Source organism: Strongylocentrotus purpuratus, unplaced genomic scaffold (assembly GCF_000002235.5).
Source record: "Strongylocentrotus purpuratus isolate Spur 01 unplaced genomic scaffold, Spur_5.0 spur5_scaffold_10, whole genome shotgun sequence".
Lineage (NCBI taxonomy): Eukaryota > Metazoa > Echinodermata > Echinoidea > Camarodonta > Strongylocentrotidae > Strongylocentrotus > Strongylocentrotus purpuratus.
Genome location: NW_022145595.1, coordinates 28,236,813 through 28,261,657, shown reverse-complemented (window position 1 = coordinate 28,261,657; position 24,845 = coordinate 28,236,813). Strand labels below are relative to the sequence as shown.

Here is a 24,845-nt window from a genome sequence, read left to right as displayed (position 1 = left end):
ATATCCAAAAGCAAAAACTCATGTATTTTAGACTTTTCATACATTCCAAATCAAGAACATGAAATCCCCCATGATAATAGAAAATATGAATGATTTGAATCAAAATTTAATGCCTTCAAGGATGCTAATTGCTTCCCATAATTGTTAAGTCCAATTTAGAGATAAGTTAAACTTAGGATCTTTGTGAAACACTCCCCAGGTCACCAATAAGACCAAGAAAATATGTAATTTTGAAAGAGGTCGACTTCTGGAAAAATATATTCTTTGTGATAAAAACTATGAATTCTCATTCTGCAGGAAGAATACGAAAATAAACTTTTGAAAGACTCCCTCTTCTTGTGCTTATAGGTAATTTAAACTTTAATTCAGTCCTATAGTCACCAAAAGAACAAGTATTCTGAAAATTTTGTTATAGTGAAAATTATGTTAATTGTTATAACATTTTAAATGTGGACTTTCATTGGCCATGGACAATACAAGTAAAGGTGTTGATGATAATGATGGTGATGTTGATAATGTTGCATGTTGAAGATGATGATTATTATGACGAAGGTGATGATGATGATGCTTATAACGAGCTTTATGATGATGATGATGCATGGTTATAATATTGGTGATTTTATAGGGATTGTTGATGCTGTTGATTTAATGGTGATTATTATGATGATGGTGGTGTTGTACGTTGCATGATGATGAGGATGATCGATAATGATGGTGATGATGAGAATGGTGTGATGATGATGGTGGTAATGATGATGATGATCATCATCATTGTTGCGACAATGAGGAGAAATATATAGGATCACGATGATCTTGAATTGCCCATATTCTTAACAATATGAGAATACTGGGATCTTGGCAGGAATTCAGTTCATGCTAGGCCATATCACATCCTGACATTAAATAAGAAACCCAACTTTCAAAAAGATTTGTTTTGCTTGAGTATATTAAATAAATGAGTTTGAGCGGGTATATATTACAGAGGAAACTGAAAATAACTTGCATCAATATAGAGGACTATCGGTATATATGGAGAAAAAGAAAGGAGAAGAATTTCTAAATCTTGAAGTAGAAAGATACAGAAGAAAGAATAGGAGGATGATTTCTTTCCATTAAAAGAATTAGGGGATCTCACTTCCACCTCCCTAATAATGCAGACAATTCAATATATTTGTTTTTGTTTAAATAGCTAGAGAACTAAGCTACAGGGAACTAATATGACAGCCAAAATAGGCTGCATATATATGGACTCTAATGAAACCGAAAGTCTAAGTTTTTTCAGTTTGTTGGGGATCCTTTTTGTTTTGTTACAGCTGCGCTACCATACAATCTTCCGGGATTATTTGTACACATCATTATTGGAGGCGTCACCAATTTGTCATAGTCATGTGAGACAAATCACCAAAAAATCTTTTTTTAATGTTTGTGTTCCACAGCTCATATTCAAGAGGATTTGTAGCGGGTGTACTGTATTTAAGCTTCTAATTATGATATATGCGGTTCACTTCTATTGCGAAATGTGGTCATTTGACCCGAGAACATGGACCAGAATTTTCAGATGAATTGAATTCATCGCCGTACTGTTGTGCTTGAGCTGTGTACACTACACGCATCCAGCTCAAGACCGGACCAAGGGAGCAGCGGACACATCACCACATCACCGGGCCCGAGGGCGAGGCCGAGTCAGCCCCGAAAGCTTATTCATTAATCAGCTACCAGGCCAACGCCAGCGCCAGAAAAGACTGAAGTAAAATGGGGAATTGCCTGAAGTCATGCTTTGGTAGTGTGAAAACAAAGTGAGTGCACAAACATCAGTCAGTCAGCGACAACATGGACGTCGTCAGTCGATGGAGTCAGACTTGTCAGTTGTCAGAGTAGAATTTTATTTGATTTTTGTTTGTGATAAGAATTAAGAATGATCTGAATTTCCTTTTTTTTCATTTTGTTGTTGTTTGTTCATGAGAATTGAGAATACGCGCGTTATTAATATAACGATCAACGTTAAAAAATATAAACATTGGACTCAACTAAACTTACACATGCAGGCCCACTTAGATTATTTATGTCTTCTTCAGCTCAGTCGCTCCGAGAATCAGAATTAAACCTGAGCTGAGTGACTTTTCAGTTTAGCTCATTTTTCTTTAATCAGCTGTGCAGACATGCAGTCGAAATATTTCTTAAGTTACAGGTAGTCTATATCAGACCTTGCGTATTGCAGACGATGGTACATGTATGTCACGTAAAGATTTATGAAGGGGTGACCAAAGTTCGTGGACATTTTAGAACATATTACAAAATGTGATATTCGATCTATGATTTCTCACATTCTACACAACTTTATTTATTTCAATTATTACCAAATGGACGGCAAAGTTTTTTACTACAGATTGGTTCAACTAGAAAAATTTACCGTCGAAGGATTTCGGAGATATCGCGATCTAAAAAAAATCGATGTCCGATCGTGCGTGCGCGCTGCATCTAAAAAAGTCATAAAAACAATGAGACCTAACTTCACGCACGGTGGTTTACAGTTGATTTATCAAAAAATGCGATCCATCAAAAATAAGGTAATATATCTCAATTTGCAAGACAAGATATCGTACAATCCGTTAGTACCACTCTTTACTTACAATTTTGAGGATTTCTGATCTCAAAATGAAGATTTCCAGACCCTTATCGGTAAGTTGATAATTTTTCGGAACGGACGCAAATAACTGCAAAATTTGCCAATCTTTTGTCAATATTTTCACAATTTCGCACCCAATTCTAAAGAAAATTTCGTTTCTGGGTAATTTTATGACCCTCTTTCCATTGGTGATATCAGATTTTCGAAATCTTACCGATTTTTTGAGAAAGCGAACTTTGGTCACACCGCCATACTTCTTGTTTTGAATTTTATAAAATCTATTTCAGTATTACTTGAGCAGCATTTACAATACATGTATCTCCCATAAATCAACTTATCTCAAGACTGGTTTGCTGACATATTCCAATTTTTTTTTTTTCTCTTTCTTTTTCTTTTCTTTTTGTCATCAAATAGTTTTTACAAAGACAATGTCAATGATGCAATATGTCCTACAAATACAAGTGACATGTAATTTTACAATTTTTGTGTTCTATTTTTTTTTATTATTATTACAGGAGGACAGATTATTTTTCAGGGAGATTTAACAATTCTTCAATTGATATTGAGTTTGAAAACCTCATTGATGATGTAAGTATTTTAGTCCTTCAAAACACAAATTCAGAATATGATGTGTTGCAGTACATGTATGTTCAGAGCTTTTGTAGAATTTTGCTAATCATCTTGCTAGTTCATTAATATCTGGGTTTTGTTCTACTTTGGTATTGATAAGATATGTAATGCCAAGTATCATTGCATTAAATTCCTGTAAAAAGCAAGCACTTTGATGACACATGAAGATGGATGTGATCTACTTTATTCTTATATGCCTGAATTCATAATATCCTGAATTTCTTCTGCAAAAAAAAAAAGATGAAAAAGAAAAGAAACTAAAGAAAGGTGTACCTATTTTCGCTTTGAGAATTAATGTAAAATGTAAAGGGTTGTCAATTATTATTTGTATAGAAATAAGAAAAGAACCTTATTCATTTTCCAATTATATTGAAGTGAATGAGTTAAAGATCAATTCACAAAATTTTATGAAATCTCATTACTGATTTCATCATGAAGATAGTAATGAATTTACCTATTGAATGGATATCAAGCAACATATTCATTGTTTTTAATTTGAACCATAATTCCCTTTATATGAAGATTGATTGATTTTGATGGTTCTTTGCCATAGGATGAGGTACAGCAAAATCATGCTGTTCTCACGGATGACGAGAGGACCCTTCTTCAAAACAGACGCTACACTGACCTTGTACAAGAGCAGCAGAAAATTGATGCTAGACTTGACAAAGAGGTAGACTATAATTCTTTTCCAAACAAATCGGGAGGGTTTGTCCATTAATAATACACATTAATGGTTAACATATTTTTGATAGCACCCCAGGGGAGTGTTTCACAAAGACTCATATCGACTTTTAGTTGGACTAGTATGGCAGGCCATTCATGCCACTGGTTGCTCTAACCATTATGATCTTTAGATAATATTTTTTCCTTCAATAATGAACTAATAAAAAATGGACATTATGAAGATTTGTGACCATGATTTGTACGTCCCTTGAGCGGCCAATGCCAGTAAATAGTGAGAGAAAACAGTGGCATGAATGGCCTGCCAGGCTGCCATAGTCAAGTCCATCTTAGTCTTTGTGAAACACTCCCCAGATGTGAAGGTCTCTCTACTTCAAAATGAAAAGTGATGAATCAAAATGAACTCTAAAAATGTTCAGAAAACATTGAGCAGCATCACCTTTATCAGGGCAGCAGTGGCCCAGAATGAAGAGTTCAATACATAAACAACATGATATGCATTTTTGTAGGGGAATAATGATGACAAAATTATTCTTTGAATCATTGCAACAAGGATTAATTTTCTCGGTATTACCAAGAAATAATCAAACTTTTGTCCGAGTTACATTCAGTGTTTTAGGAAATATCTTTCGCGAGTTTGTCCATTATCTCCTGTGCCTGGGAAAGGAAATTTGTCCTTTTTCACATGACCCCATACCTTTTGTGTGTATTTTCTTCATGCATTAAATACATTCAAGGGCATAGTTTTTTTATAAGCATCATTTTATCAACCTTCTTACTTTTCTTGGGGATTGAGTGGTGACCATTAATCGTTAACCTTCGATGTGGTGAACAAGGGAAAAACTTATATTAATTTCAGACTCAAAATGACCTTTAGTTCAAAAGCTAGCTTCTTTACAAACGCCCACCAGTTTTAAATCAGTAAAGCGAAGTAAAAACAAAACAGCCCATTAATAGAAGTAGTTGTTTGCTAATCATTTATCATAGTAGACTAATCACTTTGGGAACTCTTCTTCTTCTCCCTCTATTATCTTTTCCTTTTCTTCTTCTTCTTTTCTTCTTCTTTTCTTCTTCTTCTTCTTCTTCTTGTTCTTCTTCTTCTTCTTCTTGTTGTTGTTCTTCTTCTTCTGCTTTCCCTTCTTCTTCTTCTTCTTCTTCTTCTTCTTCTTCTTCTTCTTTTATCAAACTTGTAGTTAGAGTTAGAGGAAGAGAATGCCCGTTTAGAAGAAGAAGCTTACAATGCAGCGAAACAGGAGTCCTCCCGGGCTACTAAGAGGGCAAGGTTACTGGAGATGGAGAAGAAAAGGTTGAAAACACAGCAGAGCAATGGATCAACCAAGGCATGGCTAGGAGACGACGCAGGGGACTGGGAAGTGTAAGTTGACATGATAGGGATTAGAGAGGGAGAGAGATAAAGAGAGAGAGAGGGCGGAGGGGGAGTTTGGGGGGGGGGTAGGCTGGGGGCTGGGAGGCAGGCACACAATGAGAGATTGGGATAATCATTATTAATGTTTTGTTACTTTGATCTCACTCTAAACTGATCTCAATCTAGCAGTTTTAATCAGTGACATAAATATATGTATACTCTATAATTCATTGTTTTAATTTACCTATTACCTTTTGTTTACTTACATAAAATCAAAAATGCATGCACATGAATGAACAAACTAATAATATAGCATCTTTAGAGTCCTATTCCTTAAAAAAAAAAGAAAAAAAAGAAGCATTTTCATGATTTATATTTCCTGCACAGAGCAACCGAGGATGATTTTGAAGCGTTCTTAGACACAGTGAAAGCCAAGTCAGAAACTGTCAGAGCTAGTGGTACGTATAGATCTTAACTGCATGAAAACTGTTTCATTTGTGTCCAAATCATGTATAACCCCTCAATAGAATAATAACATTTATAGGTGACAGTTTGATTTTCTCATTTTTTTGTGTGTGAAGATTTCATTTCTTATTGTAAATGTTTTGGTGTACAATTTCATATTCCCCTTAGATATCTGCTTATGGTTCACTTCATGAATACTCTTATTCAGAACTCATAATTATTATGCAATGTATTTGAGCTGTTAAATACACTTGAGTGCCACTCACAGGGTGTTAAGGTTATGATAATCCGACTAGAATTTATTTCTAGCTGAAATTAGAGAAATACCATACAAATGTTTTCTTTTTCACTGATTTAGTGTATTGGGTACTATTTTTGTCGAACTCATTTTGAAGATAAGTGTGGTGAACTTGCCCTATGCATATTAGTATCTACCATTATATCATTCAGTTTGTTATGAAATAATTTCCTGGTATTTAGTTTTTAATTTTGGTTGGTTTGTTTGTCATTTGGTCGCATTCCAACCCACTGTCCGGTACTGGTGTAGACTGATTTGTGCATTCTTTCATGTTGAATGACTTGCATGTCACTACAAGGACCTAAAACAATCAGTGATTATATGCTAAAATGATTGAAACCGTACCCTCATAACATTCTTCAAAATTGGATAGCATAAATTTTTACGTGCATACTTATAATATCTTTAATAACTCCTCCCAATTTGTTTAATTGTATTCCATTGCATCTCTACTTCAATTTCTTGGTATTATTATTGGGGGGGGGGGGGGTATTATTATTACTATACATTTCTAAGATACAATACGGTGTAGACATAAGATAGAAAGGAAGATTGAATCATTCAGATTTTCTCTGCTACACCTTCCGCAGTTGCTTGGAATAGAGTAGTTATTTGAAAGTGAAAAGGTGTCATTAGAGATGCCTTCATACTACTTAACCAGATTTGTGAATGATATGTTAGTTCTTGCTTTTTCCAAAACAAATGGACAACAATCCACACAATATCATTTGTTTTCTTATTGTACTTGTCAGGCCCATGTCAAACCTTCAAATTAGTTATGCCCCTATCTAGTGTACACAGAAGAAAGAGGATGATATTGACTCCCAGAGGAAAAGTAGAAGCACTAGTCTCCTGAACCCAAAATCAAATTTCTGAATAATGCATAGAAAAAGAAGAAGAAATGATTAAACATTTCAAAATGTGCATGTAAGGAACAGATGTTGTTCTGTGCAACTGAAATCATAGTCATGTTTGCAGGGTCTCTATCAAACCACTGGAAACACTACCCTGGGTAATTAAATGAATCTGTTTATTCAGAATTACCGTGTGTACAATGTACTTGATGCATTATACCGTGCTCCTAGTAAATTTATCTCTTATAATCCAAGTAATCATGGTACTTCCTGTAATATAATCTAGCTTTGAAATCGTACACCTCTCTCCCTTTGCAGAAGACTGACACAAATTTCTATGCAAAGGTTTAGATGCAGGTAAACACATTGCTACAAGTATAGTGTTTCCCATGTGGATATGTAATTGCTGCTTTTTTAAGTGTTCCCTAGAATATGCTCCTTAGACACTAAAGAAAGACTTGCAAATAGTATTATTCTTTGATTTGTTTTTCTTCACTGAATATTTTTTGTTTTCCTAGTTAAGTGTTTATACAGATAAACATTTTATATTGATTTTGAGTTGATTTGGATCTGTGAATTTGTGAAGGCATGGCTTACAGTGTAAGTTTTGTTGGCAAGTTAATATGTGCAAGTTGTTTCACATCAGTGCAGTTTGTGCCATACTTTGTACATGCATGTGCTTTATGTATAATGGCATGGAGAGTAAGATTCACCTTATGATCTTCATGTGATGGCCGCAGCTGAGATGAAGTTCACTCTTGGACGCCAGTCATTCCACCTAGCTCCTTTCAATCAGGATCTCAGGAATGTCTTCAATCTCAAGATTGAGATTATTTGCAATTATATCCATGAAGTTTCGGGGCATCAGCCTGTTTTGAGGCACGGCTGCCTCCAGCAGATGACATCTGAATGATCTGACACAAACCTGGTCTTAAGCTCTCTAGCAATGTCTAGGGAGTCTTGCTCTGCATTAAGCAATAGTGAGCAAAAGTTGTATGTTGTCATATATCTGGGTCTTGATCTTCTGTTCTTGCCAAGGGATATTTAGCCCTCTCCTTAGGAGCCTTGTATGTCGGTGCAACAATTCTCCTTCGCAGATCTCCCAGGTCACGCAGTGGGCTTGTGAACACCTTGCTTTTCAGGTAGCCCCACAGAAAGAAGTCGCATGACGTGAGATCGGGTGATCTGGCAGGCCACTTGACAGGATGATGAGTGGTGACTACCCTTTCATTGAAGAGCTCTGCAAGCCTATCCCTGACAATGATTCTGCGATGGGCTTGGGCTCCATCCTATATTTATCAAATCTCCCTGAAGCTGCCATCAACCTGGCGCGAGTGGAGCGCTTTCAACTGTGGAACGATCTCTTTGTTGAGGATTCGCAGGTAGCCGTCTTGGTTTAGATTGCCGTCAAAGAAAAATGGGCCAATCATCGCGCCATTCCCACACTTTCCCATCCAGACAGACACCTTTTGTGTGGGGGTTAGCCTGAATCCGATGCATTAGAATGATGACTTTGATATCCACATGCCGTTCATTCTGATGGATACCCTTGGGTTCTCTTCCAGCATGCGTTGTACGTTGTTGATGTTGTCAGGGGACCTTAATGTGCTCCTTCTCCCCGGCCAGGCTAGTACCCTCCTCTTGGTATTTTCTAATGTTCCGCCAAATAGTTGATTTAGCTGGAACCTCGCAATCAGGGAAGCGAAGCCGGAAAGCCTCAGCAACTTGCTGAAAGGCTCCCAGATCGTCCCCATTCTGTTACCAGAAATACTTTTTGCTCCGTCGTTAATTGCATGGTCAAATAGGAAATGATACCTTACTAGCAATAAGAGAGTTTACAGATAGCACATGGTACAAATGACCCCAAATATCCACAGATCATTTACACATGGAGAAGTTCCACTTTGAGCATCTTAGAATAATAACCTGCAAAGTCCTAGATGTGCTTCATGAATACCTTTTGTTTGCCCTCTTGAAAAGAATACTTCCACCTGCATATCATAGATTGTACCGTTGGTGCATAAATGAATAATGTTTCATAACTTTCATGAGCGCGTAAATGACCTTTATCTGCCCATGCGTAGATTGTATCTGTAAACTCCCTTATTAGCTTTTATCATTTTAGCACTCCGTTTCGTTGACGATCAGCCTTTTGGCAACTCTGTTTGTTGCTATAGTTGGCAGCCAGTGAAAACAAATTTGTTTAATAAAATTATGGAAATGTAAGCATTGCTTTAAACAAATAGAACTATTTTATTCCTGGCTCAATGTTCCTGATTGAGATGTCATATGGAAGGGCAGAAAAGGAACTTTCTAGAAATTTGATTTTCTCTTTGAAATTCAGATACCTTTCGCCAAATGACTTTTTTGTACCCTTTTTTCCTATTCAAATTGTTTAATCACTCATACATGAAATATGCATTATATGAGTTGCATCAAATGAAAGAGGAGGTTCTAAACTTAATAAATATGTGTCATTTATTAATTATAATTGTGATTAAATTATGATAAAACATTAATAATTCTCTTTGGTGTTTTTTTTCTGGGACGCACTGTATATCTCGCTATTACATAATTATAACTTCTCTCTAGACTTATCTCCCAGAACAAAATTGGATGAAATTATACCTTTGAATGTTATTTCAATGGAAAGTTCAGCCTCTGGGCTGCAAATGTTGATAAATAAGCTATTATAGTCAAGTATTATATTATTTTTATTATCGCTACTTTTCTAGCTTTGTCCGAGGCTTGAAACATAGAAAAGCTGACAAACATAAAACATTTTTAAATACAACTTAGCTTTCCTACAAACAAGTGTTTGTATAGAGCTCTATGTGAGTTAAGATTCAATTTCTAATTATTTCATTACACTTTGTGACTGATACTAATTTTCTGTCTGTAATCTTGACCACTGAGCTCAAATCTGTATTTCCCTTTATTTTGATAAGGAATAATAATATACATAGATGTACCATACATGTAGGATTGGGAGGTGGAGAGTTAGCATTGATCGAGGCATTGAACTTGGCAGAAAAAGAAGGGAGATCAGTTGGGATTATTGCTAATTCTTATATTTAGCAGGGAAATATCACTCATTTAATTGAGGTGCACATAAGGGTCTAATTTCTACAACACTGTCATTAGATCTATGATTGCATGTTAATGCTTTTATTTTTAGTCCACTGACTCCACTCTCTAGATATACTAGTTAAACAGAAAGAAGATTCTTAGGACTCTCTGGTTCCTACATATTAATTACCAGTAGCCAAATAATTAATTTCAAATATTTGTACCTCATCTACTGACATTTTGAATGTTAACACCACATGTGTGCAGTGTTCTTTCACTTTTTCAGCACGTTTATGGATGAATTCCCTAGATTTAGTATTACTTGTATATTTTGCTTTTCCAATTTGTTGTCAGCACAGTTAGTAGGTCCTGTTGCTGTTATTTAATCATAATTTCTGTAGATACGTTCATTCAGCAACATTTCATGCTCTGATACGGGGGGAAAATTCATGTGTAGGTAGATAATTCCATGTTAGAAAGAGGATATTAGAGGTTCAGGTTCAGAGTGTCATATACGGTACTGATAATAGATGAAAAAAGTGAATGCTGGTACTATTCAAATGCCAGCTGGCTCAGGTGTGAAACCCTTCACAATCTACAATTTTACTGTATAGCTAAATCCATTTATGTACAGTCATTAAAGGGATCCGGTAACTTTGTCTTTTAATTCTTTTAAAAATCCTTGATTTAGCTCATGCTGCAATGATAATTATAAACCTTTAGGTCAGTCAGGAACCCCATGACTTTTACAAGCCGAACGCCTGTCTGATTATCAAGATATTTATGATTGAAAATCGAAATCAAATTTTGCGTTTGCCAAACAGTTTTCATAACACTACAGTCTATTGGGTAAAACCGGTCACTCAAATGTTTTTACTTTTTTGAGGCACTTCTTGATCATTTTGAAGTGCAATTTTGTTAGGGCTTCAACACCATATTTATATCACAGACACTGATAACACGAAGGGCTGTGCATCTCAGATTTAACATTGTTAAACGATCCCTTTAAAGAGAAGGTTGAGTTCTGGGAAGAGGTGAAAAATATTTCATGCTCTGGTACCAGGGGGGGGGGGGGGGGGGGGGGGGATTGACGTGTAGATAATTCCATGGTAGAAAGAAGATATTTATTAGAGGTTCAGTTTCGGAGTGTCATGCATGGTACTGGTATGCTGGTACCAGTAGATGAAAAAAGTGAATACTATTCAAAGTAGCCAAGGCCAGATGGCTCAGGTGTAAAACCCTATACATTCTACAATACCGATAGACTGTATAGCTACATGTTAACATGTACAACTACATGTATATATGGCTCAAATGTATTTAGCATGCAAAATGAACGACAAATAGCAGCAACATCAATCAAGAAACACGAAAAAAATACATTCCTGGTTTAAATTGTGATTGCTGGAGGTGATCAAAAAGAAAACAGAAGTTAAAGGAAAAAAATTATATGCATCATGATAGCAAACAAGTGTTGCTTTTTGTTTACAGTATATATCACTTTCATTCATGCTTTCCAACATTTAAAAAAATATTTATCATGAAATACAAGTAAGCATCTTGAAACACTGCTGCTATCTTGTCTCACCAGAATGACATTGAATCTCACTCTTAGTGATATCAATCGGAGATTAGAAGCTAAAGCTGGGAGGTTTTACCTTTGATACTGAGATGGGATGTGTGGTTGTATAGGGAGATTCGATCCTACAGTAGAACTGAGATTTACCTAATAGTCTTGGTACCTGTTTTTGTCACTTTAACCCTGGGTTTTCCATTCAGTGCAAGAGACAAAGAAGGGTTGAGCTCCACATTTGATCTCGTAACTTACAATACATTTAAAGATTCATGTAAACTGTTGTATAACATCAGGGTGGTCCATTAACTGCAACAAGTTTGAATTTTTATAATAGAGGTTTGAAAATCAGCTAAAGGATAATAGTCATTCTTGATTAAAATCATGAAAATATAGTCATAAATATAGATTAGATAGCACTAGAGTGCATCTACGACCTTAGAGCCCTTAAGCAAGCATTTAAGCCTGGCCCAAGGAGCTTTGTGCTTCTCATACAATCAGTTCCTTCTTCTTCCGTGTTCCAGACTACACGTTTCAATATTTTTCTGTAGACCACCCTGTTGTGTGCACTTATTTTATGTCTACTTTATTAATACGCTTGTTTAATTTGCTTGTTGTATTATTTTGTGATATATGTGTAAAGTCGTTTGCCTGTGATTTATTTTTGCATGCAGTGGCTTCTATGTTGAACACCAACACCACTCCTACCACCACTAATCAAGCTGTTACCAAACAGCCAACTAGCCCCAAGACTAGCCCCATGGTCCAAGCCTCTACCCCTACTTCCTATCAATCTGTAAACCCAACATCTTCTGGTAGTGCAAAAACCAATTTACAAAGCACAGTGGTGACAAGTTCTAGTCCTAGTTTGGCAAGCCCTAAGACAAGCGTCGCCCAGCACGACACGCCGTCTGTCCAGTTTAATAGCCTAAAAACACAAGGAGGTAAATTAGGATCATCGGATGATAAGAACCAGGGGCTGGTGGATGGACCAGAGCAGGTTGCAAACAAACCTGATGTGGTACAGGCTAGTCGAAGGGTTACCCAGGGAGTGGGGCAGAATGATGTGAAGGAGGAGGAGGAGGGAACAGAAGGTATACTTATTTCTCATACTAACTCATATTATACATAAAAATCAAATGATGATTCTTACTAGGTTAGTTGATTAGTGATTAGTATTCATCATGAAATCAATTACCTATTAATTCATGTAAAGATCAATTCTGTATTTTTACAACAAAATTCATAAGTACATACTGAAAGCACATGCGTGTATTCAATTTACACCTGTTTATTTTGTCCGTGTATAAATATGTCCATTTACCTTATTATTTTGTGACACATGTATGCCCCATACATGTATATATGTCTGAATAACTTCATGAGTTGTACTCAACAGTGTACCATCAAATTGCAATTTATTAAATCATTTTGCATATTTTACATACGTTGTCCTGATGTGAATTATAAGGATTTCTTTTTTTTTGTTAACAGCCTCAGGAAAGATGTCACATTACATCAAACCAGGATCTAAGTCACCCAATCACCATGACGATGATGATGACTCGGATGTTGAGTGGGAAGCTGACTTTGTATCCGCTGATTCTCCCTCCGAGCCTATCACCATCACACCACAATCATCTCCAGCTAAGCTACCCACATCACAATCAATAGGCTCATCAAACTCAACCACCATTCCATCTCGACATGAACCAACCAGAACAGGTCTTCCATCAAGTTCAAGGACAAATGGCTCTTCCTTAGCCAATGGGCAGCTACCTTATAAACATGAAGCAGAAAAGGAGATTGAGACCAGTGTGACAGAAGGGAAAACGCTATCAAATGGAGGAACCAAGGGAGTGAAAGCGAAGAAGACGTTAGACATCGATATTGACAAGTTTCTAGAAGAACTAGATTTTGATACATGATTGGAATGAATCAGATGATTTTATTCATTGCAATACAACGAAACAATAGATGGACAAAACATAGAAGAGACACTTCTTACCAGAGAGAGGAAAGAGTAAAAATTTACATGTAGATGGGGAATACATTTAGCGTGGAACAGGTTTTATAACAACTAAAATGATTTGGTCATGTGTTGGTGAACTAAACTTTGAGGAACGAAGGTTTATGAGACTTAAACAACATGTAAATGTATTATGTGGATGATAGAAATGTTTAAATTGGTCAGCCCATTTGGACATTTAGTTGCTGTTAGTTATAAATGGTATTATTTATAACACTAATCTCAATTATTTGACTTGATGCTGCAGATTGTGCATGCAACACTTCTGGAAATGTTCACACAGGGGTAATTAGATTTTTGAAATGTAAGTGCTTTTAAAGTGCTTTGAAGTGAAAAAGTTATCCATGTAATCTACATGGCTAAACAGTATGATATTATAATAGGGTCACAAGTATTTATTTGCATTTGTGTTTGCCATAGTGATTAACTTCATATGTGTTTCTGATAGATATGATATTATTTGATGTAATCTTTAGTTAAAATGAGGATATTTTACTAATTTTTAAAAATATGATTACTGTTGTGGTATAATTCACATTGAGTTTACAAGTTATTATTAATAAGTTGGGTTTATGTAAGAATACTGTTCACATTTGAACTGAGCAGGTGATGAATATGCAAGCTCAATGTGAATGGGGGTACTCCCATCCTATATGAGCTAAATATGTGCAATATTATCTATTGAAGAGAATATGGTGTGCTTTTCTTGAAATGGGGAGAAGGTGGGGAGATGTGAGTCGGTGCAGTGGTACATTATGTGGTCGGCTCTCTGTCTTTGTCTACAATTTGAATTAGACAGACCCCGATTTTCAAACAGAGTCGCGTCTTTCAGATGTTGACGTCACAGTTTGGGTCATAGACATAAAAAATCAGGCCCCGTCTTATAAACAGTTGCGATTAATTGCAACTTACTTGCCATTGATATCAATCACAGCTATGTACGTATTAAAGATAGGAGACTGCAAACGTGCGATTGATTAGAGGACTTGAGATTGATTTGGATTAATCGCAATTCTTTATAAGACGTGGCCCTTAGTATAAATGTCTGTAAAAACCCAATCACATATGCATATACAGAGCGGGTGTAGTTTTAATCCTCCCTGGGGGTGTTTCACAAAGATCCTAAGTTGGACTTAAAAGGCTTGAAATATTGATTCAAATCATTCATATTTTTTATTATCACGGAGATTCATGTTCTTGATGTGGAATTTATGAAAAGTCTAAAATACCCTAATTGAATTTTTGCTTTTGAATATATGTTTTATTTTAAGGCTGAAATTGGCTCTCCAAAATGTTAAAGTCCAACTTAGAGTTAAGTTTGACTTAGGATCTTTGTGAAACTCCCCCCCCCCCCCCCAGGTCTCATAGTGGTCTGCCCGAGTCTTCCAGGTGATGTTAAAGGTCAAAGGTCAGTCCCGAGGTATACAAGTACGTGTAAATCGTGAGATCTGATTGATACACATTTGAAAAAAATGCACTCTCGCACGTTACATAAACTTAAAAAGTCACAACTCTTTAGAAAAAAGTGTTAGAATAGTAGAATTTACTGAGGACAATTACTTAATGTGGGCAAATAGTCCTGAAATAATTTTGAGATTTTATGGAATTTAAAAGTTAATGACAAAATATCAACTCACTTGGAAGTGATTAAATGAAAAATGTAGGATTATGCTGTTTTTATTTTTTGGTTATTTGGAGGTAATGTAATTACTATTGTGTTGTATTCCATGAGAAAAATTATCTCACAATTCTTAATACTGTAATAGTTTTATTGATTTCCAGTACTATTACCCTAGTATGTATGTGAATCTATTGCTATATTCCCTTTTCTATGTATAAGCATTATTTTGCTTGGTGAACTCGACCAATTTTTAGTACAATTTTTTTATTGGAAAAATGTGTAATTACCAACTGACCAGATTATACGAAGGCATTTACCAGATTCAATGATTGAACTGTTTTCATGCATATCTTTTTGTGAATACTTTGATGGCCAAGCTCACTCTTTCTCTCTCCCTCTCTCTTCCTCTCTTTCCCTCCCTCCCTCTTTCTTTCTCTCCCTCTCTCTCTCCCTCTCTTTCCCTCCCTCCCTCCCTCTCTTTCCCTCCCTCCCTCCCTCTCTTTCCCTCCCTCCCTCCCTCTCTCTTTCCCTCCTTCTCTCTTTCCCTCCCTCTCTCTTTCCCTCCCTCCCTCTCTCTCCCTCCCTCTCCATCTCTCTCTCCCTCTCTATCTCTCTCTCTTCCATCCACTTTACTATTTATTATTATTATTGAAAGTTACAAAGAAGCAAAAGATGATATGGAAACTTAAAAATGTTGAATTTGAAATACGGTAAATTATTAATTTCAGTAGTTTCTTGTAAATTTATGTGGTGAAATAAGGATATATGTATGTACACAAATTATTTGTATATAAAGTTGTCATTTATTACAAAGACTTCCATTTAGAGCACTTTTTGAAAGATGATTCAATAAGAAGCAATTTTAGAATACAATAGTAGCAACCATTCATATTTCAAAGAGATACATGCTCCTGTACTTTGGACGGATTGAATAAATGACACCGTCAATATCTTGCATATTACGATGGCATTTATCTTTTTTCGAATTGAAAAGCAAGATCAGACATATAATAAATTTCTTTTAAAACTGATAAACGTGTACATTTCAGTGTTTTGTGTACTCCTGTTCGACAAACTTCTAGCCTCTGAAAGGAGATTCTAATCCTTTTTATACATACATCGCCCATCTCGTTGTCTTGGTCAGTATTGTCTCCCCTCCTAAACACAAATGCATAATGAATGAAAAGATGTCATGCACCTCCAAAGTAATTGTCCATGATTCCCCCCGTCCCCAGACTAAGAACCTCTGTTGTATTAATGAATAAGTTTAAATCATCTTCACTCTGCTGACACTGTATTTAGCTATCATGAAAGTGTCTTGAACATTTTAACGTTATCTTGGGGAACATTATATTGCTGAGTTATCATGTTCATGCACAAGCAAAAACAGAAATACATGAAGGCATTCCTTGGCTTAAAAAAAAACCCATGTCAATCATTTAGACTACATTGCAAATGTATAGGAAACAAAAATAACATGCTTCATAGATTTGGGGCGTTTTACTATACTCTGAAAATGTTTCTTTAATTCTCAGTCTAGACATGATTACACTTCTGGATTTTGTAGGCCTAACTGTCGGACACCACGTTTTGTCTGAAAGAATTGCTTTAAATAACCTCAACACAAAATTAATGACCTGGGCCTGTCTCCTAGCAACCATTTATATCTCATTTAAGTGAGAGATCTTTTCATTGTCATTTAGCATTCCTCCTGCATAAATGTAGAAACGCATGGTATTAGTTCAATTTGTATGGGTATATTTGTGAAAGGTGCTTCAATTTATTTCCTTTTCAATCTATTCTTCATATATATAAATATTTACAAGGCTATAATATTTTACATTATACTATTTCTGAACTTGAGTTATTTACAAAATCTTGAAGACACAAAGGCTAAGATTCCATACAGACAGTAATACCTCTTACACGGACTGACATGTAGCTCAAAATAACAACAGAAGGTGGATTCGTAAAATATTGCTTGCTGCATTAATTTCATCTTCAACATGATTCTTTTAAGTCATAAATTACTTTAGTTCATGATAGGTTGAAAGTACATGTACCGGTATATCAAAAAACCTTACAAGTTGAATGGAATCTTCATCACAGGATAAATGATCCAAGTCATTATAGCAAAACTATAGTCCGCTGGATATCTTCTGCTGAAAACTGTTTTTATTCCAGTGCTTTAAAAGATTGAATGTTCACAGAGGTAAAAAGCTACGTTCTTCTGGGGGCTTCAGTGTTCTTCATTCATCACAGAGTCTGAATACACCATTGTTCATATTTCACACTCGGTTTCCTGTGTGATTGCAAAATCTTGATGATGATCACGCTAATGTCGTTCCAATCGATCTGTAGTTCGTGCTGTTCATGGTTCTGCAAAATGAACGGCAAGGTGAGAGGTATTAGAAAATTATGAATACACTGGAGATGAGTACTCAAACCACAAAAATCAATATTATGTACAATTATTATTTTGTCATCACCAGAATGTGTCAATGTTTTGAATCCTATTTCTGAACATTGTAAATTATGCCTGAGACTTTATTTTACATGTGAGCGAAACAAAAATCCATGTTGAACGAACATTGGACGAATAAATACATTGACTTAAAAAAAGACAAATGACAGGTGGATTGTAGGATAGACTTACCTGATAATGTTTTGATTGATGATAGATGTTGTAGGAGCTGACTTGGGGCCCGGTGATGGTGTAAATATCTTGCCAGAGCTGTTCGTAGGAGGCGGCCCCTTCTTGACCTTAAGACGGTAGGGGTCATTGGAATGTGAGGGGTAAGGGTCAAAGGTTCCAGCCTTTGCCCCACCGATGATCTTAGCAGGATGGCTAGGTTTGAATGGGGTTGAGATCTTTTTCGTAGCGAGCTTAGCTTTGACTGGAGGCAGCGGTCTGTCGTGAGCGTAGGGGTTAGCATCAAACAGTGCCTTAGGATGCATGTTAAGACGAAACGCTCCACCCTTCATGGAACTCTTATGTTGTTCTAAGCTTTTCTGTTCAGATAAAAAAACAAAAAAACATCAAGTTCATGAGTCAGTCCTACATGCATGAGAGATTGACACTCGTAAAATACATCTAAATCGTTGAATATCTTGGCTCTATTCGAAATAGAAACAGACATTTTTAGAGCCGCAGTTTTCGTGACGATTAAATTAATCTACTTGCAATAAATGTTTGCACTTAAGCATTTCCAGCTCATTTTTGTGTTATGTAAAAATTTCTACCCTGCAGCCATATGCAAAATTTATGAATATAAAAGCTCCCAGATATTGGTGGTTAGAGTATTACCTCAAAACCTCGCACAAATCTCCTGCAAGTCTGCTCTTAAAAGCATGAAAATAAGGTACTGTAGGATGGTGCAGTATGATTCAAAGACCTAGTATAACATTTACGGCTTCTATAAGCATTTAATACAAGTACAAACATATCTTAACAGTGTCAAAATCAAAATCTATCAATAAAGGCTGAAACGAATGATTAACGACAGAAAGGAAGCAATGTGATGATGATTGATCTGGAAGAGAGCATGTAAAATAACAAGAGGGAAAGACTGCAGTTGGCAAAGTACAATTAAATGAGACTATAAAGAGATGAATCACATAATACTGAATCTGAATGTGTGGACTTACCTTTCTTAATTCCTTTCCTTTGTCATATGCATTTGGGGAGTATGTGATGCCCTTTCCAAGTGTCAATCCGGGGTACCTGGAAGTTCAATAAAAAAAAAATTACTTTGGTTGATTTTTACAACAGTATACTGGTCACCTCTACAAGGTTAGTCTAAAAAAAAAGGATGCTCAAGACAAGAAGAAGCGGAGGGCGAGAGTGTCAATCATGATGCAAAAGTCAGTAACCCGTCGTTAGAGGGATGCCAATTTTAATAAATGATGAAATATTTTCTGAATTACATTTACAGTACCATAAACCAGAGTCACACCTAGCTCAAAACATCTTCATTTATTGTACGTGTACGATCATATCAGTACTGATTATTTGTACATCAGGGACCTGTTTCACAAAGCCTTTTTCCAATGACAAATTACTAAAATCAGTGACAAATCTGCTGATAACCAATCAAAAGCAAGGATTTCAGTAGCTATTAAAACAAAAACTGTCATTTGTCACTGATGACAGCTTTTGTGAAACACCCCCCAGTTGAACTGACTGTTTTGATGATCTGAACATCTATGCAATCACATTTCTTCCTCAAGGCCGTAGTGTACTCACCCATAGCCTGTGCCCTTCTTGCTTGGGTTAGTAATCACATTCTTTCCATCGCTCTTATGTGCTTTGCCTGCTTTCTTGACAGGACTGAGAGCTGGCACTGGTCCTGATAGAGTTCCATAATGATTGCCAAGACCACTCCTAAACACGGATATAAATACAGAGGAAAAATCATGAAGAAAACATGAATAGAACATAAAATAACATGAATAGAACATGAATGAAATTAATATATACATGTGAATTTATAAAAAAATGAACAAAAGATGATTAACACATTAATATAAAGTAAAATATGCATTTTGCTACATAATTGGGGGCACATGATTTTCTAGATTTGTCAACTGTTTCATTTAAGCTGGTCCATCATTACTTAAAGTATTTCATTTCATTCCTTTCTGTACCATAAGGTTTACAAACATTCACTCCAAATACATTTCAAATGCCAGATTCTGAGTTTCAATTCTTATGTTGTAAAAAAAAAAATCTTCAACGGGTATAATCCCTACAATTAATCTCTTCTATTCCAATTAGATAAATTAGCCATTCTTCGTCAAAACATTTAGTTCCCCGTTCAAATTCTTGGACAAGACTTGCTACCAACTGCACAGAATGGATAACCTGTAATAACTTGTGTTTAATGCAACTTACATTAGTTTTTCTCCACTGCTTGGAAGGAATGCTTTGCCAATGTTCTTTTTACTCTCCTTCAACCTGTCTTGCCGTCTCCTTTTGACCGCATCGCTGTACCCTTCTGATTCAAACACTCGGGTATACTTATCATCAAAATAACCAGCCTGAAGAGCAGATCGTACCTTGCTGCCACCTGGTAACATCTGTTTGCTTTTACCTGCAGCTTCATTGAATGCTTCTGTTTAAAAAAAGAGGAAAACAAGAAATGAAAGTAAAGGCTTCAACAATACATGTAAAAAACGGGAGAAAAGAAAATACATTTTGGCATTGTAGAAGACATTTATTCTATTTGATACAATGCTTCAAAGGATTATTTGTGCTCTTTATAGTAGAGACTAGTTAGGCATTGCTTTTGCATTCAGTACAGAGTAAGTACATTAAACTAGATCCTACATGTAAATCATGTATGGACTCAGGGCCTTCGCCACTGCCTGATACTATATTCCTCTCTGGGAGAGATACAAATAGCTAGGGAAGGGATTCTCCCTAATCGCCCTTGATCCTGGAATACTGCAAATCCATATTTCACCCAATTCTGACCGAGGGTAAACACTTTCCTGCCAATGAGCTTTACAAGGACTATCCCATTTCAATCAAAAATACAAACATCATACAAAGTCTGTAATCATACATTATAAGGGTTTAGATAGGCTTTTAGATTCATGAATAAATTGATAATTTGATGTATAGTCATAGATCAATATATCAATTACTGCTTAAGATATTCTTTAGGAGTGGTTTGCACAGAATATATTGGATTCATATCTTGTGTAGAGCTTTATTTTGAACAGAACATATACCGTAGCAGGTATGTAACCGTCCTATCTTCCTACATTATATCCATTTGTATGCCACTGCTGCAACAAGTTTATAGGGTGGCCTCATTTGCTGGGTCTATAAGTTGAGTTAGATTAGGTAGTATTTTGTACTTACTGGACCCTGGTGGGACGTATCTATCTCCAATAGAGACATAACCCATCTCTTGGAAGAGACCAATCCTCTCCATGTCTGTCTTTCCTGACATGATGACTGTTTGTATCCTTGCTTATGTTGATGAGAAGGTTGACTTGATGTGTAAGAATCCAATGAGCAGAAGAATCTTGAGGAAGAAGAAAATATAAAATTCATTAGAATCACTGTCCATACATCATGTTGTAAGTCATTAGATCAATCAACAACATTTTCAAATATTTTCCCCATCCAAGCCATTTTTCCCCTTTTATTTTGTTTGTTCAGACTTCACCCCTACTTCAATAAGATTAAGAGTCGTTTTAAAATTGGAGAACAAGCTACACACTTTTGTTTACAAAGACTAACAAATTAAATAATTAAATTCAAACTACTTGTATACACAGACTTCACACAATCACACACTCACACACAGCACACTCTCACACTTGTTTCCGGACAGCTGATTTAAACCAGCAATTTGAAGAAGTTTGCAAGCAATTTTTCATAAAACCTTTAACAAAATCTTATATTGGCCAATAATATAAAAGACAAAAGTTCATGATTGATAGTATAAATCTAGTGCTTTTTGATGAAGTTACCTTACATTACAAGTTACAGTAACTTAGACCTACAATTACACTGCACTTTCTTTACATTACATTCTTTACAAAATGATCAAGGGACAACTCGACATCGACTATCAATCTCACACCAACCCTAAATCCAGACAGACTTAGACGAGGACACTCCAACCAATTTGAAATTCGCCACACCAACTCGGACCTCTATGCCAACTCTAGACCGAAAGCTTCAGTCTCTATACCGTCGGTTGTTCCACTGAGACTACGTCTGGCTCCACTAGACCTCCGGTTATAGAGACAGAACGATCGCCTATGCCAGCCTATGTTGAAGATATCACGGCTAGATTTTAGCCGTTAGGCCCCTCCCACAAACATGAACAAACTTGCCACGGCCGTATTGTTATGCCCCCAAAATCCCCCCAAATGTCATTTTACCTCGTGCATATCCAATTTTACATTAGGCCTAGGCTATAATACATCGGTTCCACTTACTAACTTGATTGAAATAATCCGTTTAATGGTCCCTCTTAAGGAAATTATGGGTCAAAATCGACATCCATGTTGAAAATCTTGCAAGCCGTGTTAAACTCTCGCTGCCGTCAATCTCATCCCTTCTAGTCTACGCCGAAGGCAAAATGATTATGAAGGAAAAACTGTGCGCCATCTACACGTTCGTAATGGCGTTATCACAGTTTTTTCATGTTTGTGGGAGGGGCCTAACGGCTAAAATCTAGCCGTGATATCTTCAACATAGGCTGGCATAGGCGATCGTTCAGTCTCTATAACCGGAGGTCTAGTGGAGCCAGACGTAGTCTCAGTGGAACAACCGACAGTATAGAGACTGAAGCTTTCGGTCTATGCCAACTCATATTTCCCAAGGATGGAACAAGGTGTCTGAACGATTTTTCAATTTTCAATTTGGGATCGTTTTTCACCATTTTTGTTTGATATTTGAATAAAAAATGTTATCAGAATTATACATTTCAAATTTCAAGTCTCACCGATGTTTCTATCAAAAGTTACAGCCCCTCCAACACGCTGGTATATTCATATCATTTTGGTCAAAATCGACGAAAAAGACGTCCACGCAGAGTGATGTTGTTTTGCTAAATTTAGCCAAACAGCTGTATCGCGCGATATGCAAGCGTATGCATATCGTACGCATGCTGCTAAGCCAATCCGCGACTTGCAGCTTGAGCTACGCTGTCTCCGCGACATGTGCGATTGACTAGTATGGTTGGCGTTCGTCGCACAATAAACCCGGAAGTGAATGCACGTTATAGTCAATGGCAATATCGCGGAGACAACGCACGTTGTCTCCGCGATATTGCCATTGACTATAACGTGTATTCACTTCCGGGTTTATCGAGGGAATTGCCAACCATAATTTCAGTCACTATAATGTGTAAGTGAATTTGGGGTTTCGTTCGTGCGCGGAGATGTTACGCGATGTAACCATGGTTTGGACTGAGCGGAGCGCACGCCTCCTAATTAGCTGATCCACCAAATAGCGAGAAGGGTATTTTTAAACTGTTATCAGTTGTGATCCCTGGGGGCTAGCGAAAATATAATCACATAGAATTGTTCCTTAGGACTGGGACTACTTATCGATCGGGGCGTCATATCTCAAAAGTGACAAACCTCAGAGTTAGCCAGGACACAATGTTTAAATTGCTGTTTTGACCAAGATATTTTTAGAATTTCGGGGGCTACGCCCCTTTGGAAATATTGGAATTCACCTGCTCTTTCATATGACACCTCATTCATTGATTATCACCTTCAGGATCACAACTGATAAAGGTTTGAATCTCGATTTGAAAAAAAAAAATTGACTTTTTTTGCATGGTCGCGCAATGCACGTAGGCTGCATAGGGATGCGTGTAATCTCTATGGGAAGAATTTTAGCACACAACATCGGGTGCGCGATCAGACACCCTAGACTAAGCAACCATCGACCAAACCTCCCCGCTCTCATTTAAAAATGCAGTTACTAAAGAACTTTTTTCCAAAATGTAATCGTCCACCCTCCCCCACCTCCAGTCAAAACTCTTCTTTGGAGTATTTAGGAGGAAAATAATCCAAGATCCAAGAAATACAAAAGGCCTAGAGCTAGAGACTCTATATAGGCCTACACGCAGTGCACACTTGCAGTCACAACACAACATGCAACAACATAGATCTACATTGGGAAAAACGTCACGTTTGTTGGGACACGAACAGCACGAAAACTTACCACATTCACACTGCTGATGAAAATATCGTTTATAATATTACAGTCCAGAATAATATTAATCGTTTTTCCACAGCGAAAAGAGAAGCCTCCAGGAACTAAATTATCTATGATGAACTTCTCTTCGTCAGCTCAGTCTACGCGTCGTCGTACGTACGTCCACATCCACAGATTAATCACTACCCCCGAGTTTCCCGCACATCAAACCTTGATCTATTGTACTTCATGACTTTGTGTCTCGGAGATCGTGCATGTTTTGTACACAACACAGCTGATGATCCGCAAGTTGCTTAGTTACCTCTGCCAACAATGTGTAACATCATATCGCAGAGGGCGTTCCACGCAAAAGAGCGCATGGAAAGAAATACAAAGATCTGTGATTATGATGGCAATCCGCCCGCGCGGCAATATATAACGAAATGCTATTTTGGGAGGGGCGCCGCGGGTGGGATGGTCGGATGGACGATGAAGTTGACTTACTTAAAAAGAAAGAAGGAAAGACAAATTTGCAGACCCCTCCTTCAATTCCTGGAGGGTCCATATTGGGCGCCAAAGTGGCTTATATAAAGCGCAATAGGGAAATTTGGTGTCTTCGGGAAACTTTGAACCCCACCAATTTCTAATAGCTTGGACCCCAATGAATCCATATTCACAATAGGCCAAGAGAAAATCAACACCTCTCTGCATGCGAACAGAAAATTCCGGGGGCTCATCTTTCAGGGGGCATTTGCCCCGGCGCGGGTCAAGGGGCGGAGCCCCCTGAAGCTCATGGGTATTAGGCATTTATTTATGGTCAGAAAAGCGTATCTGGCTACCTTATTTGTGACACTGCATTACACGGATCCACGTAGGCCTAAGGTGACATAGCTTCTTTTCACCTTGCAAACGAGAAAGAAAACAAGGTCATTGAAATGGATTAAGCGACAAATAAT

General features: G+C 36.8%; 2 protein-coding genes across 2 annotated transcripts; one reads left to right on the top strand and one right to left on the bottom strand.

Moving 5' to 3' along the window:
• Positions 1-1,308: 1,308 nt before the first annotated feature.
• LOC763220 (endochitinase A) lies at positions 1,309-13,575 on the top strand. The gene is made up of 7 exons (XM_030979978.1): positions 1,309-1,796; positions 3,142-3,214; positions 3,810-3,929; positions 5,134-5,315; positions 5,694-5,764; positions 12,240-12,659; positions 13,060-13,575. Exons 1-7 carry the CDS (start codon positions 1,753-1,755, stop codon positions 13,491-13,493), a joined length of 1,344 nt encoding a protein of 447 aa, XP_030835838.1. The 5' UTR covers positions 1,309-1,752; the 3' UTR covers positions 13,494-13,575.
• Positions 13,576-15,998: 2,423 nt separating this feature from the next.
• On the bottom strand, positions 15,999-24,123 carry LOC591073 (UPF0602 protein C4orf47 homolog). Its single transcript, XM_790651.5, has 7 exons — positions 23,917-24,123; positions 21,085-21,250; positions 20,110-20,329; positions 19,462-19,599; positions 18,864-18,939; positions 17,872-18,227; positions 15,999-17,594 (listed from the first exon to the last, which is right to left on the bottom strand). Exons 2-7 carry the CDS (start codon positions 21,173-21,175, stop codon positions 17,546-17,548), a joined length of 930 nt encoding a protein of 309 aa, XP_795744.1. The 5' UTR covers positions 21,176-21,250; positions 23,917-24,123; the 3' UTR covers positions 15,999-17,545.
• Positions 24,124-24,845: the final 722 nt, after the last annotated feature.